This window comes from Oreochromis niloticus, linkage group LG7 (assembly GCF_001858045.2).
Source record: "Oreochromis niloticus isolate F11D_XX linkage group LG7, O_niloticus_UMD_NMBU, whole genome shotgun sequence".
Taxonomy (NCBI): Eukaryota; Metazoa; Chordata; class Actinopteri; order Cichliformes; family Cichlidae; genus Oreochromis; species Oreochromis niloticus.
Genome location: NC_031972.2, coordinates 54,346,803 through 54,366,414, shown reverse-complemented (window position 1 = coordinate 54,366,414; position 19,612 = coordinate 54,346,803). Strand labels below are relative to the sequence as shown.

The 19,612-nt window shown below is 40.0% G+C and overlaps 3 protein-coding genes and 1 long non-coding RNA gene across 10 annotated transcripts; 2 read left to right on the top strand and 2 right to left on the bottom strand.

The window, feature by feature from the left end:
* Nucleotides 1-1,012: 1,012 nt before the first annotated feature.
* syt1b (synaptotagmin Ib) lies at nt 1,013-6,977 on the bottom strand. The gene is made up of 10 exons (XM_025908946.1): nt 6,817-6,977; nt 5,797-5,968; nt 5,426-5,587; nt 3,638-3,819; nt 3,179-3,292; nt 2,868-3,035; nt 2,595-2,762; nt 2,197-2,314; nt 1,692-1,825; nt 1,013-1,609 (listed from the first exon to the last, which is right to left on the bottom strand). Exons 3-10 carry the CDS (start codon nt 5,562-5,564, stop codon nt 1,403-1,405), a joined length of 1,230 nt encoding a protein of 409 aa, XP_025764731.1. The 5' UTR covers nt 5,565-5,587; nt 5,797-5,968; nt 6,817-6,977; the 3' UTR covers nt 1,013-1,402.
* A 1,091-nt stretch (nt 6,978-8,068) lies between these two features.
* On the top strand, nt 8,069-9,781 carry LOC106098754 (uncharacterized). Its single transcript, XR_002062887.2, has 2 exons — nt 8,069-8,735; nt 9,667-9,781. It is a non-coding gene; the product is annotated as an uncharacterized LOC106098754 (long non-coding RNA).
* A 646-nt stretch (nt 9,782-10,427) lies between these two features.
* LOC109202903 (uncharacterized) lies at nt 10,428-12,788 on the bottom strand. Its single transcript, XM_019361582.2, has 2 exons — nt 12,475-12,788; nt 10,428-12,282 (listed from the first exon to the last, which is right to left on the bottom strand). Exons 1-2 carry the CDS (start codon nt 12,764-12,766, stop codon nt 10,973-10,975), a joined length of 1,602 nt encoding a protein of 533 aa, XP_019217127.1. The 5' UTR covers nt 12,767-12,788; the 3' UTR covers nt 10,428-10,972.
* Nucleotides 12,789-12,900: 112 nt separating this feature from the next.
* bbs10 (Bardet-Biedl syndrome 10) lies at nt 12,901-19,347 on the top strand. 7 transcript variants are annotated; one of them, XR_003220877.1, is made up of 7 exons: nt 12,903-13,021; nt 13,319-13,396; nt 15,209-15,424; nt 15,513-16,478; nt 16,629-16,724; nt 17,038-17,134; nt 19,233-19,343. XR_003220877.1 is itself a non-coding variant. In XM_019361579.2 (7 exons), the coding sequence occupies exons 3-7, from the start codon at nt 15,234-15,236 to the stop codon at nt 19,333-19,335; spliced, it is 1,668 nt and encodes a 555-aa protein (XP_019217124.1). In that variant the 5' UTR covers nt 12,903-13,021; nt 13,319-13,396; nt 15,209-15,233; the 3' UTR covers nt 19,336-19,347. The 7 variants fall into 7 exon arrangements, 5 of the variants coding, with proteins under 5 accessions (XP_019217119.1, XP_019217124.1, XP_019217125.1 ...); XM_019361579.2 differs by having other exon boundaries at nt 16,629-16,939; nt 19,233-19,347; XR_003220876.1 differs by having other exon boundaries at nt 16,629-18,298; nt 19,233-19,344.
* The last annotated feature ends 265 nt before the right edge of the window (nt 19,348-19,612 follow it).

The following is a 19,612-nucleotide window of genomic DNA, read 5'->3' as shown; positions in this document are numbered from 1 at the left end:
GAGTTTTACACTTGAATCATTTGTCATACAGAGGCAGTCTTATCAGAGCGATCTGAACATTTTTTATTATTATTTTTTAAAGTCAGAGCCCTAAAAACTGAAACCAAAAATAGATTTGTTGTAAGGTTGTCCTGAGCTTTCCCACCTATAGTCAGTAACTGCTGTAGCGATTATGGAATCATTATTGTTCACATGCCTGTTTACTATAATGGATGTAGCCTCTATAAACACAGCAAAATGCAGCCTGGCAATGAATTAATTATTTGAGAAATTATTATTGTTCAGTGGGGCTTTAGGCTTCGCAGTATACACAGAGGCCTCTCCCTCTGAGCTGTTTAAAGGGCCAGTTTATTAAAATAATTAAAGCTGTATATATTAGGACAGCTATTAACTAGACTTATAATAATGCACCCTCAATTCCTATTTGTCTGTCTATGTATACAGGAGGATTGTGTGTAGTGTTTTGTGTGTACACCTATATCCCAAAAAGGGAGAAAGGATGGGTCACGGTTTAATGCAATTTTATGCACAATTAGGATTAACAAATACTGTCTCCCACCGGCTAAAATTTAAAAAGAAAGACTTGTCATTAAAGAGTGAAGTGTTTTTTTGTGGGTTTTTTTGCAGAAATTGTTGCCACTTCGTGGCTTGTACAATTACGAGCTGAAAACCATTTATTTGCTTCAGTTTTTTTTAGCAAGTCTTTGTTTATGACTAGTCCCTGTTAGAAATGCCCATGGTTTACTTTTGTGGCAAAACAAAAAGGGAAATGGGACAAATTCCTATTTTCAAATTCTGTCAAGACAGGAAAAATAAAATATTCCTGTTGAGATTTGGGCCTGTTCCCACTCTCCACTTTGGCTAGAGCAAAGGAACAAGTCTGTAAATGCCGCCTAGAAGTTATCTTGGCTTGTCTTTCTTGGCTCCTCAGTCACAGTGCACTATATTAACCTCTGATGATATTATTTTTCTTGTAAAATGTTACAGTGGAATACAATAGAAATTTAACATACTTAAATGAATTTCAAAAGAATGAATCATAATCACATCTTATTGAAAGCAGACGCTTAATAGCAGTCATACAAGTGCCTATTTTCAGCCGTTTGGCTTGTCATTTGCGCAAGTGTAATTTGCTTGGTGGACATCATAGAACAGATGACACTTGCAAGTAGAAAAATGTAATTTGCTTTAATAACACTGTACATAGTGATGCATCTTTGTTAAGGCAGAAGCAGGAGGAGGGAATGAAAAGCCTTCAGTCTGTTTTAAAGACTTGGATATTGTCATGGCTAAAGCAAGTTGTCACTGGGTAGAATTAGTCAGTTAAGCTGCTTAACATTCTAAAGGAACAAACATTAGAAGTATTTGAGGTAAATGCTGGATTTTATATCCCACCAGGGTTTCATTTCTTGTTGGAAATTAGTGCATTGACTTCATCTTCAGGTTGAAGGCTATGCCATTGGGCTATTGGCCGCCGGGGGTTGGCCAGCATGTCTGACCAATGGCGTTGCTCAGTTCCAGTGCTGTTCCCGCCCAGCAACACCTTCCCGATAGCATCATTCTTCCCAATCTTGTCATAGTCGAGCACAGTCACCGCTACCTGCACCTTCTACAAATGAAAATACAGAGACACAAATATCAGTGCTGATTATTGTATTTGTGTGCTTGTATTTGCAAATAAAAACGTGTACCTCTATCTGTTCACAAGGTACTTCAAAGCTGAAGGATTCATTGTAGTAAGGGTTCAAAGTGTTTTTCTTAATTGTTGTTTTCTTTTTCTTGAGTCTTTTCCCATTCTGCATTAAGTGGATCTTCACATAAGGATCTGGAAATGAGAACAGGGAGTTTTTATGTCACAGAGCAGACCAACGGCCTGGCATGGATGCAGTAACTCCATCAGTGAAACAGAACATCAATTGTCCTCAGTTTTCTTAAACAGAAGCTTTTTGAAACTGGGCACAAGACTAAAAAGGTATTTAGAAGACCTTAAAACTGAGCCAGCACTACCAAATGTGGAGTTTGAAGAGAGCACCTGGTGGAATTATCAATTACACAGAGAGACATACGTTTAGATGTTTAGATTTTGTATTATCTAGTTTGCACAGAATCAAAATTATGAGTACTAACAAAAAATCAAAAAGATTGACAATGGCTTCAAATCTGAAATGATTTCAAAGTTTTTCCTACTTAACTCACCTGATAATCCGCCCACATCCATTTTCTTCAGGTTTTTGGCCTCCAAAATCACCACTGTCAGCTTCCCTGCTGTAGGGACATACCTCAAGGACAAACATATGTCTCCAAGCCGTTCACTCTAATACACACAAAAAGTATTGAGTATCACATTGGATGAATGTATAAAAAATTTGCATGCATGAATTATTAATTAGTAAAAGAAGCTGGAGTTCCTGAGACCGAAATGCTTTGTGTAGCATTTAAAAAGCTAGTAAAACAGGAAAAATGTGATCGATTTTTTTCAGATAACAACTATTCAGGACCTCATGCCTCTTCAGTTAAGTTTTGGAAAGTTTAAACGCATTCATCTTCTGTGATCCTCCCTTCTTCACCCTCCCCCTGTCATAATATGCTCCTACCTCCTCCTTCTCTGCCTTCTGCAGGTCCCGCCACTCTTGCAGAGACTGGCTGAAGTCCACACTGCTCATGGGTATCTTCACAGCTCCAATAGCATCATGTTTTGAGAAACGGTCAAAGTCATACACAGTCATCACAAGGGTCTTTCCGCCCAGCTCAGTGTATGGTACCTGCAGAGCAGAGAACATAACAAAGGGCAGTCATTTTACACATATATTAACAGAGCTTCTAGTCAGGGGAAATGACCTTTATTTATGTTGGTGTATTACATTTACCTTAAATGTGAAAGTCTCATTGAAGTTGGGTTCTAAGGTCTTTCTATGAACTTTGGTTTCAAACTTTTTCTTTTTGTCTGGTAGCAGATAGAGTTTAACGTAAGGGTCAGAACTTCCTCCCACATCCATCGCAGGTAGCTCTGCAGCCTGCAAGATGCCTACCACCAGCTGGAACATGATAACAGGGGAATGTAAGGGGGAGAAAAGAGACTCTGGCTAATTGACAGGGAGAAGAAAAGTATTCAAATGTGACATTTTGAGAGCTGGCAGATGGTGGGCAAAACGCATCATAGTGAATAGCTGGGACTCACCGTATTATCTGTGAAATTGTAGTCTAATGTGAAATGTAGTCTGCCCAGCTTCTCGTCTTCCTTGGGCTCGTTATCTGACAGCTCTGTTTCTTTGTCACATTCATCTTTCAGGGACTGCATGCAGACAGACATGCATCACATCAGGTAATCTGTGCTACAACTTGTGACGATGTTCCTTCTGTATGTTGTGTAGCCTCACACAACCAGACACAGAAACAGATGATACATGAGCAATGTGTGACACACAGCTTTGATTAAAGTCCAGAACAAGTTATCTCACACCATAGGTCAACTTTTATTACAACATGAAGGAGTACAAAACATCCATGTATCTTAACACACACTGACAGTTTTAGTAGTCCTGGATGACCCGGATGTCAGGACTGTGATACATTGCAAGGACAATGCGTCTGCAGGCGGGAGCGGGGGGGACACAGACTGTGTGTTTTTACAGCTTACCTCATTGTAACCTCCATCCATTTCAGTGTCAAAACCTCCCTTACTCTTCTCTGTCCCCTTTTTCTTGTCCTTTTCTTTGCCCTTGTCCCCCTTTTTTAGGAACTTCTTCCACATGCACACAGCACAGGACAGCACCATGCACAGGCTCACGATACAAAGGGCAGCGACAGCCCATGATGGCACTGTAAATCCACAAAACACAGACATTAATCATACATAAATGTTTGACAAAATATTTGTTTTCTCTTAAAATAGTTTTAAGGCAAAATAAAATAAAACAAATTTCTACATTGTCTGAACTAAGAGTACATAAAGTGAACACTAGGAAATAGTGCAATGAACCCTAATGTTCTTGTATTATTTGTTGAATAGCTGATCATTCAAATCTTTTTGGAATTTTGCATTTATTGTAAAGCAGCTGTACAGCTCTACAGTGTTATCTATGAGGGCAGAATCCATGGAAATTTTAGACCATAATTTGGGGTTATGTTAATCCAGATTAAAAGATATTGCAAGGTGTTATCATCTGTCATGTCGTGGTATTATCACAGCATAGTTCAAGTGCTTGTTCTGAAGTGTCGTTACAAGGGACATCACCATCTCCAAGATTACATTTTTGTCATTTGGCATGCAATTTTAAATTTTCCAAAAAATGTGCATGCATATGGCTGTCCAAGCGGTATATATGTATAACTCGAGTTAGTTTCTTTCATTTAAGGAACATTTCTAAATTGCAAGCTATAATCTTCTCTGAACTAGAGAAAATTGTTCATGCGTTTGTGTCATTGCGGCTACATTATTCTAATGCCTTATTTACTGGCTTAGATAAATCATTTCTGTCACGCCTCCAAGCAATACAAAACGCTGCAGCCAGACTCCTAATGCACTCTGGCAAGTGAGCTTACATCACCCTTGTTTTATCCTCTTTACATTGGCTCCCAGTTGATTTTAGAATTTGTTTTAAAATTCTCACACTTCCCTACAGAGCACTAAATGGACAAGCTCCAGACTACATATGTCAAAATCTATTATTTGTCCCTCATACAAGACTGAAGAATAGTGGGGGGGCAGAGTCTTTCAGTCTGTGGCACCAAGGCTCTGGAACAGTTTACCTCCGTGAAATCTTTTTTAAAAATACTGTTAAATTGGGCGTTCAGTTGACATTTTTTGTTTAAGTTTTTATTCTGTTTTAATGTTGCTCTCTATTGGTATTAATTGTCTCTTAATTGTTGTAGCATAATGCGGCATATATCTGTAAACAGTGCTATATAAATACATTTTACTTACTTACTTAGTCTGAAGTACAACAACAAAACTATAAAAACAATTATTTCCGACTATGATTGTCACACAAAATTGTAATGCACTACTACCAGGGAGGGTATTTTAAAATTAAATCTATATAATTTAAAATATGTCTATATGTGATACGTGGGATATTTGCTCCATAAAAGCAAATGTGTCAAATATGGCATTTTAGATGTTGTTCTGTGCTTCGTTCTTCAAAAATAATTGCTGAAAATATAACACTTGCAGTATTGTTTGCTGTTAGGGGATAATATCTGACTGAATCACTGCAGCTATCCGATCCCAGTCCTCCAGCTGACTGGGAAGACATAGATAATACTAATAAGAAATGTGAGATGTTCAAATTTCTTAATAGTTCACAAGTTTCTTAATTTTTGCATATACTTCACCATTCATAATTTTCATAAATTTTTTTCCTAATTTTCCTGGTTACAAATGTTAATCCATACATTTTATCATTAAGTCATTTGTCGAACTCACTGTGGATACTGTGAAGTTCACTCATGAACTTATTAAGACTGTGGCCTTCAGATTGTTTTTGGCCCGCCGTGGTAGTTGCATTTGGCAGATGGGTAGGGGTAGCTGAGGTGCTTGGTTCAACTTGGCGGTTCCCAGTCATTATTAGAAGAGTGACGACAGAAACTGGTGAGATGAAGAAAAAAGATTGCTCAGCCCTAAAAACATCACAGCACATGCAATAAAAAGAACATTACACTTCGATAAAATAGAAGACTGTTGCAAACTTTCTGAAGAACCATCCAAACAAACAATATAAACACGGATACACACAAAGGAGAGTTTCCATATTTGTTATTGATCAGATAGCAGTAATGTGCTTATAGATGCTGTACCATCAGTGTGAAATGACTTCTCTTGTTTCTGCTGGCCTGGCAAAAACACTTGAAAACAGGATGTGAAAGCTGCTCTCTCTCTCTCTCTTTCTGCCAAACTGCTGACATGGAGGTGTTTGGTGAGGTGGGAGGTTGAAGCGTCATGCGTGGACCTCTGCTGTTCCACAATGAGCTGCCAAAGGTGAAAATCATGTGCCAAGGTGATGTTTAACAAAGGCAAACAAACTAAGTGAGGGGAAGTTAATTTGCCAAAAGTTGGCTCCCAAATGCAAAACTGTTTTGGTATGTTATATTCTATTCTGCAGACATCACGGGGATTGAGTATCTGAGGCTGAATCAGCAGATGGGATCACACACCCAAGCAGACACTGATCTCATTTTATGTCTGCATTTTCAGGATCATACACCAGTTTTGTCTGAAAAGATACACCACTGTTACTAAGAGCTGCAGGAGCAAGCAGAATTCAAGGGATACCCAAAGGAATCAGGAGTTCTGCCAAACACTATATCTACAATATTACAGAGGTCTGACACTGGTGATATTATCATGTATTTTAAACAACATTGCTCAAAATACATGATAAAATGTTCAGCTGTGCATGTCCTATGACAGATTCTACAATGTTTAGAAAAAAGGGCTAATTTGATGCAAGACACTTAATCAACGTGTATGACTCTATTCCAAAACAGAAGGTAATATGTAATATGTAACAATATGTATAAAAGGTGTCAAATTCACCTAAATGTTTAGACAATATACAGCCTAGCATATATATCAACCTCCAAAGGTTTGTTCCTTCAGAGGAAGTTCTCTTTACTAATTATGTTTTTACAAATTATTAAATGACCAAGACTATATCCAGTAAACAATATAATGATCTTTTTAATCTCATAAATATTTACCATTGTGTATTCATGAGTTTTCACATAGTTAATATTTAGGTTCACCACAGTCAGGACAGAAAACGACATTTCAACTGATGAAACAACATTTAAAATTAATAGGAAATAGAGACATACCTGTATTAAAGCGTCCCAGCAGCAATATTCGGACTTGCCGGCAATTCTTACACAAAAATGCAGGAGGAAGATAAAAGATGACAGAACACGAGACGCAGATGAGAACGGTGAGGTAAGGACCACTACGCTGGCCGTTGTCCTTTTGTTTTTGTGTCTTGTGCGTTCTTACACATAAAGAAGAACAGTGCAGGTGTGCGAGAGCTGGATCAGGAGCGAGCGCAAGAGAAAGGGTGGGGTGGGTATAGGTGAAATGGCAGCTCACTCATCTTGCGTCGCTTCCCTCTGTGTGTGTGTGTGTGTGTGTGTGTGTGTGTGTATTCTGGTGAATTTGTTCTGTGCTTTCAGGTCTCATGGGAGCACTGGTCCTTATTTCTGCCACCCCACCTCTTGTGACCTCTGTCCCATCCCTGCAGGTCACCCTCACCAGGCCACTGATGTATATTCATTAGTGTAGTGACATGGCATTTTAACAGCTCGTTAGCATACTGAGACTTCAGCAATAGAGGACATTTACATTGAGCGTGGACGGCTCGGTATGCGTGTGTGTTTGCGTGCATGCGCGCATCTGTACATCTGGCAGTAGCTGCAGAACTGTCTCATACTATCTATGTATGGATGATGTTGCCTGATTTAGAAACTTAGGATGTGGTTTCTGCAGCAACACTGAGATCAGGTTCCTGCCCCGCCTCATTCACCTTGAGGACCCAGAGATACTGTACAGAAGGAGGGATGAGACAGAGGGAAAAGAGGGGGTTTGGGGGATGGGCTGGGAAACGTGGAGATCAATGTAAGTTCTGTTTGTGACATGTAGAAAATAGTAGCACTGTATTTTATTGGGTCACTACAAACTGTTTTCAATGTTTTTAGTGAATTTATTATAGAGAAGGCCTGCAGGCCAGGGATGTGTTGCTAATCCTTCGTTCACCTGTGAGAAATCACAATTATTGGCCTTATTTTAGTAAATAAGCTTAATTTTAGGACAAGAAGCCATATAAACAACTTTTACCAGAGACACATGAGAACAAAATAGAAATATCCAACATTTATCATGTATAGATTTCACGAGTATGACCTTTGACCTGTTCCAGGTTGAAAACAATATATGTTAAGAGTATAATCATTATTTACTCAGAAATCATTAATTAATCAGTAAGTTTATGATCATAACTCATTTATATAACCCCCCACCCCAATGAAACAGTATGTAACACTGAAGTGTGTAATGTTATCTCAAGTCGAACTATACGTCATGTAGGTTGGCACCAAGTGACACTTCATTACATTTCTCATTTAATGTTTCATGTACTCTATTTTGGGAGTCCTGCATTTATCTAATAACACATAGGGTGATCTGAGCCCAAGTAATCAATATATCAATATCAAAGGTTTCATAGTGCAAGACAGATGGTACCTGTGCCCTAAAGTCTTTCAGGTCAGAGTGACCTGCTAATGGTGGTGAACAAAGGAACTGGAATTTACTGACTTTTCAGAGTTGACCACCTGCCAGAGATGAGATCAAGAAAATTTAGATCAAGGAAATTTAGAGAGGATGGGTGTAGTAGACCACTACCTATAAAAGTAGGGGCCCCAGAGGGTCCGGTGGGCTTGCCTTTGGTTGTATTCAAGTCTGTCTGTCTATCGCTTAACCACAGCATGGGGCACTTTTTGTCCATTTTTCATCTATGCTCCAATTAGTATGCTCTTGACACGTCTGGTGAGGGAGAGAAAAACTGACAAATGAACCGAAACTGGAGAAAAGCTAAGGATAACAAATAACCTGTGGATGGAAACATGGGCAAGGGATGAGGAACCAGCAGACATGGGGAAACAGGCAGAAGAAACACAGCGACGCACAAGGAACGACACGCAGACAGACCAGCAAGGAGCAGAAGGAAGCACACACTAAATATACACACAAGGTAACGAGGGAAATGCACAACAGGAGGGAGACACAGCTGAACCTAATTAGACATGACGAGGCAGGGAGGAAGCAAAACAGAATATGCTGACAAAGGACAAGGACTATCAAAATAAAACAGGAAGCTTGACAGAGGAAATTCAAAAAAACTAGAGGTGGGACACAGGGAAGACGTAGTGACAGAGGACACCAACTCTAGACATATAAGCTAAAACGCAGTGACTGGGGAGACATGGGCAACAGAGACTTAACACAGGCAAGGATAAATACCAAGGGAAGAACTAAGATCACTAAGACTTAAGAAATAAAGATAACCAAACCCAGGAATACAATACTCAAACATATTAACACAGAACCTGAAACACAACCGTGGCAGCTTTCCCTCTTAAACCACAGCCTTCCCTTAGTGTCTTAAATAATCTTTTCCTGTGATTCCTGTCATGAAGCTGTGTCTCCATGTTTTTTGCGTGTTTTGGTTTAGAAAAAACTTGAGTTTATTCTAATGTACTAATATAATTCTATTATTATGATATAGCAAGTTTCAGTTAGCTTTGCACAAAAATAGCGAGTAGAAATGTCATTGAAATATCTAATTTTACTCTCTTTACTATTTTGAGTACATTGCAGAGCCTGTACTTTTCACCTTTACGTAAGTAAAGAAGTTGAATCAGTACTTCAGAGTTTACTGGAGCATTTGTTAATACTAGTATCTGTAATCTGCTGCTCAGATAAATAAAATGTTTTATTTCAAAAAATAAAATTGACTTTCCTTTTTTACCTGACCTGTATTCTCTTTTTCACTAAATATTTCTTATTACTTGTTGTAGTGTGAGCTAGAAATAAAGGCTGGGCGATGTGAGGAAAATCTATTATCACAATAATTTTTTGGCTATATCATGTCTGATCTCCCTTCTTCTCTTCTTCATCTCTAGGTTTGTGCTCCCTGGCCCGACTTTGTCCTCCTCTTTCTCACACGCTGCTGAATTTATCCTGGTGTGTCAGAGGTGGAAAGCCATAAGAATGAACAATAAATAGAACTGAAACCTTTTTGGTTGTTATTTAATTATTGAAGTCTTTGGGGGTGGAAGCGTAAAAGAGCTCATGTTATTTAATTAAGTGGTACTAGCAAACATAGGGAACATACAAACATCTGCAGCCATGCAGCTGCACTGCTTTTTAAAGTTGAGTGAGGATGGGAAGAACAGACAAAGAAACCACATGCTCAAAAATAAACAATAAATTGACCTCCCCAAAGGGATTAATAAAGTTCTATTCTATGCTCTACGTTAGAGACCTGTTTTAATTCGGATAAGTCCCTCTGAGAGTAAAGGCAATCTCCAGCAGGTCTGAGCTAAGGAAACAAAGTACACTAATGTAGTTATAACGTAATGAGACGTTATATATATTATATATATATAACGTCTCATATATAACGTCTATATATAATATATATATATATTATATATATACGTAATTATACGTTATATTGAGCAGGCTACTGCCCACACTAAACTGTGACTATCACCAGGCAATCTGGGGGTGTTTCCTAAATCACTAGCAGGTGCGAAACTTCTGACAGAGTGAACAGGATGTATGCAGGTAAACTCCAGATTGACACGAGCTGATCGGTGGAGTCGTGGGGAAAATATTGGCTTGTGATCTACGTTACAGAAAGACAGAGAGAGGTACAACACCAGATGGAAGGCTTTTTATTTACACACTAAACTAATCTGATATTCCATTTTCAGCAAATTCAAAGCAAATGAAACGAAACACAAAATGTATTTTTATTTCATTTTATTTTATTTCATTTTATTTATTTTTTGTTTTGTTTTTTTGTTTTGGCGCTGTTTCTTAACTTAAAATGTCCTGTTGTAATTGGACATTTTAAGTTAAGAAACGGTGCCAAACCAAAAAAAACCCCACTTCCCTCAAGGTGTATTATTGCAAGGTCAAGACCATGCAATAATACACAGAAACTCCAACCCCCTACGAGCAAGCACTTTGGCGACAGTGGGAAGGAAAAACCCCCTTTTACAAGGGGGAAACCTCCAGCAGAACCAGGCTCAGGAATGGGGTGGCCATCTGCTGCGGCCAGTTGGGAATGAGGGAAGGAAGGCAGGTGAAAAAGAGTGGTTATTTTTAACCACTCTGGTTTTAAAACTAAATTTCAATGAGATGGCACACTTTAAATAAATATTTTAAGCTATTTTAAGACACGCACGTGTCAGTTAAATTTTAGCGTGCAAATGAGAAAATCCTAGAGATGACATTTCGTCTCTTCAGCTTGGCATGTTTTTTGAAAGCATTGACAATTATGTCGTCAACCATTGGGTTGCTTAACTTCATGAACTGTCCTGGAGAATCCCACTTTTCATGGAGATCATTGTATACTGTCAAGCTGAGTTCTTCAATGTTCTCTAGGGAGATTTTATAATTTTTGGACAAAATTTTGTTCCAGATCTTTTGGCTAAGCCTCTGTACAATGAAGTCAGTTGTTCCTGAATGCCATGTCGTCGTCTCATTTAGTTCGGCCATACTGTGTATTACCAGGTCTCTAGTGAATTTTTCCACAAGTTCCCAGTACTCGTCCCGGTTTTTAGATACACTGAGTACTCTTTTTGGTAATCCCAGCAGGTGTTTGGTGAAGATTGGAACAGTAATGCTATCAAGCTGTTCCCTCAGACTAAAAATCAAATATTTTTCCTTGCATTTGTGTGTTTTGCAAAGATCCTTTAAAATGGCCTTGTGGATATTTTTTAGGCTTTTTGGAGATAGATCCAAATGTTTGCCATTAATTTCTGGCCAGATTTTCTCAAGCAGGCGATCACCAATGCAGTCAGGAGTGAGGCGCTCTGTGAAGAGCTTGTGTTTAGAGGCGACATTGTCTATGGCCTCTGAAACCACTACCTGAATAACTTTGTTGACACACAACTTTTCCTCGCTCAGAGAATCAGATAGTGGACTGATCTGAGAAGAAGTTAAAGACTCACTGTCACTGAGGAATCCCTGAAATCTGGGGGTTGCCTCATCTTTCAGTCCTCGACTTTCTGTTTCATCTCTGTAGCTTGAGTTGTCTACACATATGCAGCCTACAACTGGTTGAGCCTCCAATCCTGGAGTTTCTCCCTGGTCTTCTACAGAGCGTTCGCCTAGAGAATCAGGTAGCGGACTGATACTAGAAAAAGTTAAAGACTCAGTGTCACTGTGCAGCTCAGGTACTTCTAGCTTCACAGGCTTTTCCAGGGGACAAGACTTTGTTTTGTCAAAGTCTTTTGTATCAGCTGTGAAGTTTTTCTTCATACAGCTCTTTTTTGGCTTTACTGTGGCTGGTGTTTCGAGTTGTGTGTTTGAATGACCCACAGATATGCAGTCTAGGGCTGGTTGAGCCTCCAGTCCTGGAGTTTCTACGTTTGCATTATCACTGTGGTCATCTACAGAGCTTTCATTCAGGATGCTGTCCTTTGCTCCTGTATCCTCTGTTTTCTCAGGGCAGTCTGCGCCCACGGACTGAAGACAGACCTCAGAGGCCTGCATGGAGGTTGGATCTCCATTCTCCATGCAGTCTAGGGCTGGTTGAGCCTCCAGTCCTGGAGTTTCTATGTTTGCATTATCACTGTGGTCACCTACAGAGCTTTCATTCAGGATGCTGTCCTTTGCTCCTGTATCCTCTGTTTTCTCAGGGCAGTCTGCGCCCACGGACTGAAGACAGACCTCAGAGGCCTGCATGGAGGTTGGATCTCCATTCTCTGTGGGTTCCCTAGTTGATCTCACTAACATTTTAGTAAACTTCAGCATGTCTGTTAACAAAGTGGAAAGCAGATGAAAGTCACAGTACTCTGGTTTGAACGGTACCAGAGATTGCCACTGTGGTACAATTGTACCAAAAAAGTGGTTGATGAGTAACTCCCAAGTTTCCACTGAGGTGTAAGTGAGTGGAGTAGTCATGTTGAAGTTTGTATCTGTACTTTTTAAACTCTGAATTGGAGAAGTGGGATTCATTTGATGTGTGGTTGGAGTTGTGCTAGACATGTGTGCTCTTTGTTAACTAAATGCGCTTAAATTACACTTGCTGTGCTGATGCACAAATGCTTTGTGAACTGAGCTTTACTGGAATAGTGGAGGGTTATTTATGGCCTCGCATGCCATAAGCCACGCCCACCTCGAAGAAGGCTTTGATAGATCAAAGCAGGCAGCCAGTGACGTTACACGCAGTTCTTGGTCCGAAGAAAACTGTTTAAAGTAAAAAACAAACAAACGATAAAATAAATATAAACTCTGTTTGAGGTAAGTATTAGCTCTCATATGGCTCATTTATTAACAACAAAGAACCTTAAAACGTGTTTTTAGGTTAATAGCGATAATATATCCATAAGCACTCCAAGGGGAAGAAATACAGACAGGTGTGGCGCTGTTTCTTAAGTTGAAATGTCCAGTTGAAATTGGAGAGTTTAAATGAAACATGAAACACATTCACATGAAAATATCTGGTAGTATTTCCTAAATGTATATTTAACTGCAAAGCATTGGAAAGTGATCATCAAATATCGTGTAGCTCTGATCATTTTCTGCTCGATACACTAGGTGGAAGCAGCGATTTCTAATCCAAGCTACCTCAACCAAAGAAGAAGCACAGAGGCGAGCGATCCGTTGCAACTGATGGTGAGTAAAGTCCTGAAAAATCAAGCCACGTTTTAATTTTTCAGAAATCAGAGAAGGTATATTTGAAGATATTCTGAAACACACCCGGATTTTTAAAATGAAATAGGCTCGCGGAAACCGCCGGTGGTTTGAATGGTTTTCTAAGTCTAGTTACATCGCTAACGTAGCTAGCATAGTAACCATAGTAACTGTGATACCGGTTGTCGAATACTGTAGTTAAAGCTACAGTAAGGTTGTCGATTCGTGCTAAGAAACTCTAATTTGTGGTTTTTATGGTCTTGGCAGATGAAGAACAGCAGTTAAAAAAAAGAATCTCCGACGATTATATTTTATAGAGCAGAACTGAATGTAGTCCGCCCCAATCAGTAAAGCTATTTTTGCTAGGCTTTTGGGCAAGTGCACCTCGTGGACGTTTTCGTCCTCCAGAAATTAACAATTTTCCCTATAATCGGATATCCCTAAATCCGATATCCATCATAAGTCTTGTCTAAAGTAAAGTATTCCTGCCTCGTCTCGAGACTCTGGAAGTGTTGCGCTGCAGTGGAGGTCCTGGAGGGGGTGTAAGAGCCGAGACGTTCATGATTAAGAACTCTTCTGCTTGTTTTGACGATATTTATGGCCCACAGTGTCAACATTTAGATTACAATGTATAAAATACATAAAACCCACTGAAAAATACATAATAATACAAGTTGTATATCGAAATTTCTAAAAAGATACAGAGATTTGTCTGCGTCAGATTTGATTTATTAGGTAAATTCCTCTTGAACCTAATTTTTATTTTTCTACTTCTGAGCATTTTCCTGTTATTTCTGCCCATTTGTTACACAATAATCTCTGTTTCATCAAGTAAACGTTTTTTCTCCAAAAAAACCCCCATGGTTTGCATACTATATATTTATTGCCATGCTTTAATAATTAATGTTGTTTAATGGAAAAATATTCACTAAGCATTGTTGTTATAGATGTTGTTCAATACAGTATGGTTCAATAGCTTTTGGGTAAACAGTTTTCTAGTGTGGAAACCAATTGATCTGTAAACCAAAATAATATTTCTCTACTCTCTAACCTACATAATTTATCATAGATTTGATTTTCTTACTTTGCTTGTAAGGATCTATCACATTGCCAAGATTTCTGTGATCCTCAGAAAAGCTGGATTTGGATTTCCTTTGAAATGCCGTCTCCAAACCCTCAACTACACAATTTTTTTTTTTTTGTCATTACATGATCAGTCAAAGTCAAACCTCGATTTCCTTGGAACCCTCTCTAACCTAGTGTGGCTCCTGTTTCCACATATATAAAAAAGACAAGCAGCCACGCCTCTGAGTCAGATATTGTTAACAATGTTCATCATCATTACTGCTTTCTCACTTAGGCAGGATCTAACAGTGTCTACAGTTATGCCCTCTCATTGCTTATCTAAGCAGTCAGGTCAACTTCCAACCCATGAAGTTCTAGATCCCTTAATTAAATCATGGCCCGCCAGCCATCCCAAGTCTACCAACCATATATCTGATTTGGCAGTCGAGACCTGTCTAGTTAATTGTCTCTATATCCTCTGAAAGGCTTTTAAGTGTCTGCCAAGCACAGAAGGCCATGGTAGATTTATCCTGACACCTTTCCTACACTGCATGCAACACTAATGTTTAAATACCGCTTTACAGCGAGCCAGTATGTTGTGTGTAAATCCAAAGAGTGTTTTAATTAGGAGGGTTCATGTTTAAAAAAAATAAAAATACTGGGTTTATATATATTATGTATTTATTTATTGCAGGCCACAGTTTAAATTCTGACTTTTTAAAATTTCAGCCTGTGCTCATTCCTGGGAGAAAGGATGCCGCCAATGGGGCACTTACACATGGAACATGTCCTGCAGGCAGTCAGTGTCCTGGAGGCGGTGATCCTTCGCAGTTTTGGCCCTGAAGGAGGACAGGTGCTGTTCACACGAGACACAGGACAGGCGATGTTGAGCCGCAGTGGGACACGCATTCTCACGGCACTACATCTGGAGCATCCGTTGGCCAGGTTAACAGTCGGACATTTACTTGAATGATTATAGACATTTTTCTAGGTTTAACTTCTTGGTGACGTGTTTGTGTGTTCCTCATTTTAGGATGGTGGTGGAGTGTGTCTGGAAGCATAGCTCTTCAACAGGCGATGGATCCAAAACCTTTATCCTGCTGCTGGCATCATTGCTACGGTTGATTCATGCAGCAGCCAGCAAGGAGTCTAATGTGTCTCACTCTTATAACTCAACAAAAGCAGCAGAGGCTGCCACTGCCAGACACTTGGCTGACAAACTGCTAGCATTTGGGTTGAAGGAGTTGGATGAGCTCATTGCTACGGGAGTGGTCCCTTATGGAGGCTGCATTTCGTGGGAAGATTTCACTGTGGAAGGACAAACGCCGTCTCTCACAAACAATCTCTGTGTTCAAAAGTTGCTAAGATCATTTTTTCACACACGCTGTGGTTACACGCACTGTGACTTCAGTAGTCACCTCACATGTGAGCTGCTCAGTCACTGGAAGTTTAAAAATCAACTACCTTCATTTTCTCTGCAGCTTGTAAGCGACTACTTCCCTGCCCTCCATACACCTGTGTCTGGCTTTCCTGTCCGCTCTTCACGTTTAATCAAGGGGCAGGTAATCCACAGGGACTTTGCCACGCCACCGCTTAAGACTGACGACCAGCCAGTTAAAGCTGTAGTTCTCACCGGGTTGCTGCAACCAACATTGCTCAACACAGGAGACGTGCTTGAGTTGGGATATGGAGGCAGAATGAAGGAGGAGAGAAGTATTTTACTCTTTAGCTCCTGGATGGAAAGCTCACTGCAGGGTGTTATTGCGAAGCTGCAGTCTTTGGGTGTTTGTGTGCTTCTGTCTGCAGTAAAACAGTCTGCTGCTGTCCTGGCTTTAGCCACACAGGCAGAGATGTGCCTTGTGGAGTGTGTCAGTGAAGATGAACTTTCTCTGTTTTCCCAGCTAAGTGGAACTACCCCAATCTGGGACTGTTCGATGATTGAATCAGAGCACGTAGCCACACTGGCTTTTTGCCGGCCGATACAGCTCGGAGCCCACAGGTATAAAAACACACTTCGTCTTGAGTAATGTAGTGTACACGTATAATGTTATAGATAGCAACAGGAAGTTTAGCATTATCTGTAATCTCCAAAACAGGAGTTAATGCTGTTTTGTTTTTTTTTACTGTATGGGTTTTGTCTCTTCCACAGGTATGTCCATGTGGCTTTCCAGGACTCGGAAGAAAGAATCACCATCAAACCCTGCAGTCTGATCATCTGTGCCCCAGGGGAAGGACAGATTGAACAGTATGCATGTGCTTTACAAGATGCCATTCGCATGCTACTTAGAATGTGGGAACCCATGCATGCAGCTGCAACCACAACATCAAAGAGAACCCTGCAGTCACATAAAAGCGCATCTTTACATACAGATAATCTGACTGAGCAAACTACATACAGATCCACCGCTATACAGCCCATTCAAAAGTGTGTGTTAAAGTCAGGCTGTGTTATATCTGCTGGTGGGTTATTTGAGCTTCTCTTACACCATGCCCTCCTACAACATGGACATAGTTGCTCAGTTTCTCCTGACCTAAATATAGATGCTTCTGTTTCCCAGCTCTTGGCAAATGCCCTACTGAGCGTGCCTCAAAAGATTTACTCTCACAGTCCGCGCCATTTCCTGGAGTCTCAAAGAAGGGTCATAAGTTTTCTAAGTAAGTTTCCAAATTATTCCCACCCTCTTACCCTTGTATATAAACGAGAAAGTACTATAAGCCCTATACAGGCCGAAGGGCCTCTGGGGGATGGTAAACTAAGCTTGCATTGTTGTAGAGAGGGTGACAAATTTTCAAAAGTTTCAGAGTTGGACCTGGGCCTTGAATCTGTCTCTTGTAAATACCAGCTACTTCTTGCCGTATTGCAATGTGTCGCAAGTCTCCTTAAGGTGGACACTGTCCTGCCTACACACACTGCTTTACACACACAGTCACGTAGATTCGCCAGGACTTCCTGGGAGGGCACAGAGGACGAAGGCGAGGACTGAGATTGTGTCTTAGTTAAGATAAAAGCCATAAACATATTTTCTCTCAGTGCTCCCTCATGTCGAAGATGGAGTAAATACTTAGCACTTTAATACATTTTTGGCACAGTGATTTTTCTATACCCACAAGATATATCCAACTATCTGTCCATTCTCTTCCACTAATCCTTGTCAGGGTCACGGGGGAACTGGAGCCTGTCCCAGCTACCATAGAGCAGGAGGCAGGGGACACCCTGAACAGGTCGCCAGTCTGTTGCAGGGCTACATACATAGAGACAGAAAACCATTCACACTTACATTCAAACCTATGGACAGTTTAGAATGATCAATTAACCTAACCCCACTAACTGCATGTCTTGACTGCATGACTGTGGGAGGAAGCCGGAGAACCTGGAGAGAACCCCTCCAAACACAAGGAGAACATGCAAAACCACCTGCCAGAGATGAGATCAAGAAAATTTAGATAGGATGGGTGTAGTAGACCACTACCTATAAAAGTAGGGGCCCCAGAGGGTCCGGTGGGCTTGCCTTTGGTTGTATTCAAGTCTGTCTGTCTATCGCTTAACCACAGCATGGGGTACTTTTTGTCCATTTTTCGTCTATGCTCCAATTAGTATGCTCTTGACATGTCTGGTGAGGGACAGAAAAACTGACAAATGAACCGAAACTGGGGAAAAGCTAAGGATAACAAATAACCTGTGGATGGAAACATGGGCAAGGGATGAGGAACCAGCAGACATGGGGAAACAGGCAGAAGAAACACAGCGACGCACAAGGAACGACACGCAGACAGACCAGCAAGGAGCAGAAGGAAGCACACACTAAATATACACACAAGGTAACGAGGGAAATGCACAACAGGAGGGAGACACAGCTGAACCTAATTAGACATGACGAGGCAGGGAGGAAGCAAAACAGAATATGCTGACAAAGGACAAGGACTATCAAAATAAAACAGGAAGCTTGACAGAGGAAATTCAAAAAAACTAGAGGTGGGACACAGGGAAGACGTAGTGACAGAGGACACCAACTCTAGACATATAAGCTAAAACGCAGTGACTGGGGAGACATGGGCAACAGAGACTTAACACAGGCAAGGATAAATACCAAGGGAAGAAGAACTAAGATCACTAAGACTTAAGAAATAAAGATAACCAAACCCAGGAATACAATACTCAAACATATTAACACAGAACATGAAACACAACCGTGGCAGCTTTCCCTCTTAAACCACAGCCTTCCCTTAGTGTCTTAAAATATCTTTTCCTGTGATTCCTGTCATGAAGCTGTGTCTCCATGTTTTTTGCGTGTTTTGGTTTAGAAAAAACTTGAGTTTATTCTAATGTACTAATATAATTCTATTATTATGATATAGCAAGTTTCAGTTAGCTTTGCACAAAAATAGCGAGTAGAAATGTCATTGAAATATCTAATTTTACTCTCTTTACTATTTTGAGTACATTGCAGAGCCTGTACTTTTCACCTTTACGTAAGTAAAGAAGTTGAATCAGTACTTCAGAGTTTACTGGAGCATTTGTTAATGCTAGTATCTGTAATCTGCTGCTCAGATAAATAAAATGTTTTATTTCAAAAAATAAAATTGACTTTCCTTTTTTACCTGACCTGTATTCTCTTTTTCACTAAATATTTCTTATTACTTGTTGTAGTGTGAGCTAGAAATAAAGGCTGGGCGATGTGAGGAAAATCTATTATCACAATAATTTTTTGGCTATATCATGTCTGATCTCCCTTGTTCTCTTCTTCATCTCTAGGTTTGTGCTCCCTGGCCCGACTTTGTCCTCCTCTTTCTCACACGCTGCTGAATTTATCCTGGTGTGTCAGAGGTGGAAAGCCATAAGAATGAACAATAAATAGAACTGAAACCTTTTTGGTTGTTATTTAATTATTGAAGTCTTTGGGGTGGAAGCGTAAAAGAGCTCATGTTATTTAATTAAGTGGTACTAGCAAACATAGGGAACATACAAACATCTGCAGCCATGCAGCTGCACTGCTTTTTAAAGTTGAGTGAGGATGGGAAGAACAGACAAAGAAACCACATGCTCAAAAATAAACAATAAATTGACCTCCCCAAAGGGATTAATAAAGTTCTATTCTATGCTCTACGTTAGAGACCTGTTTTAATTCGGATAAG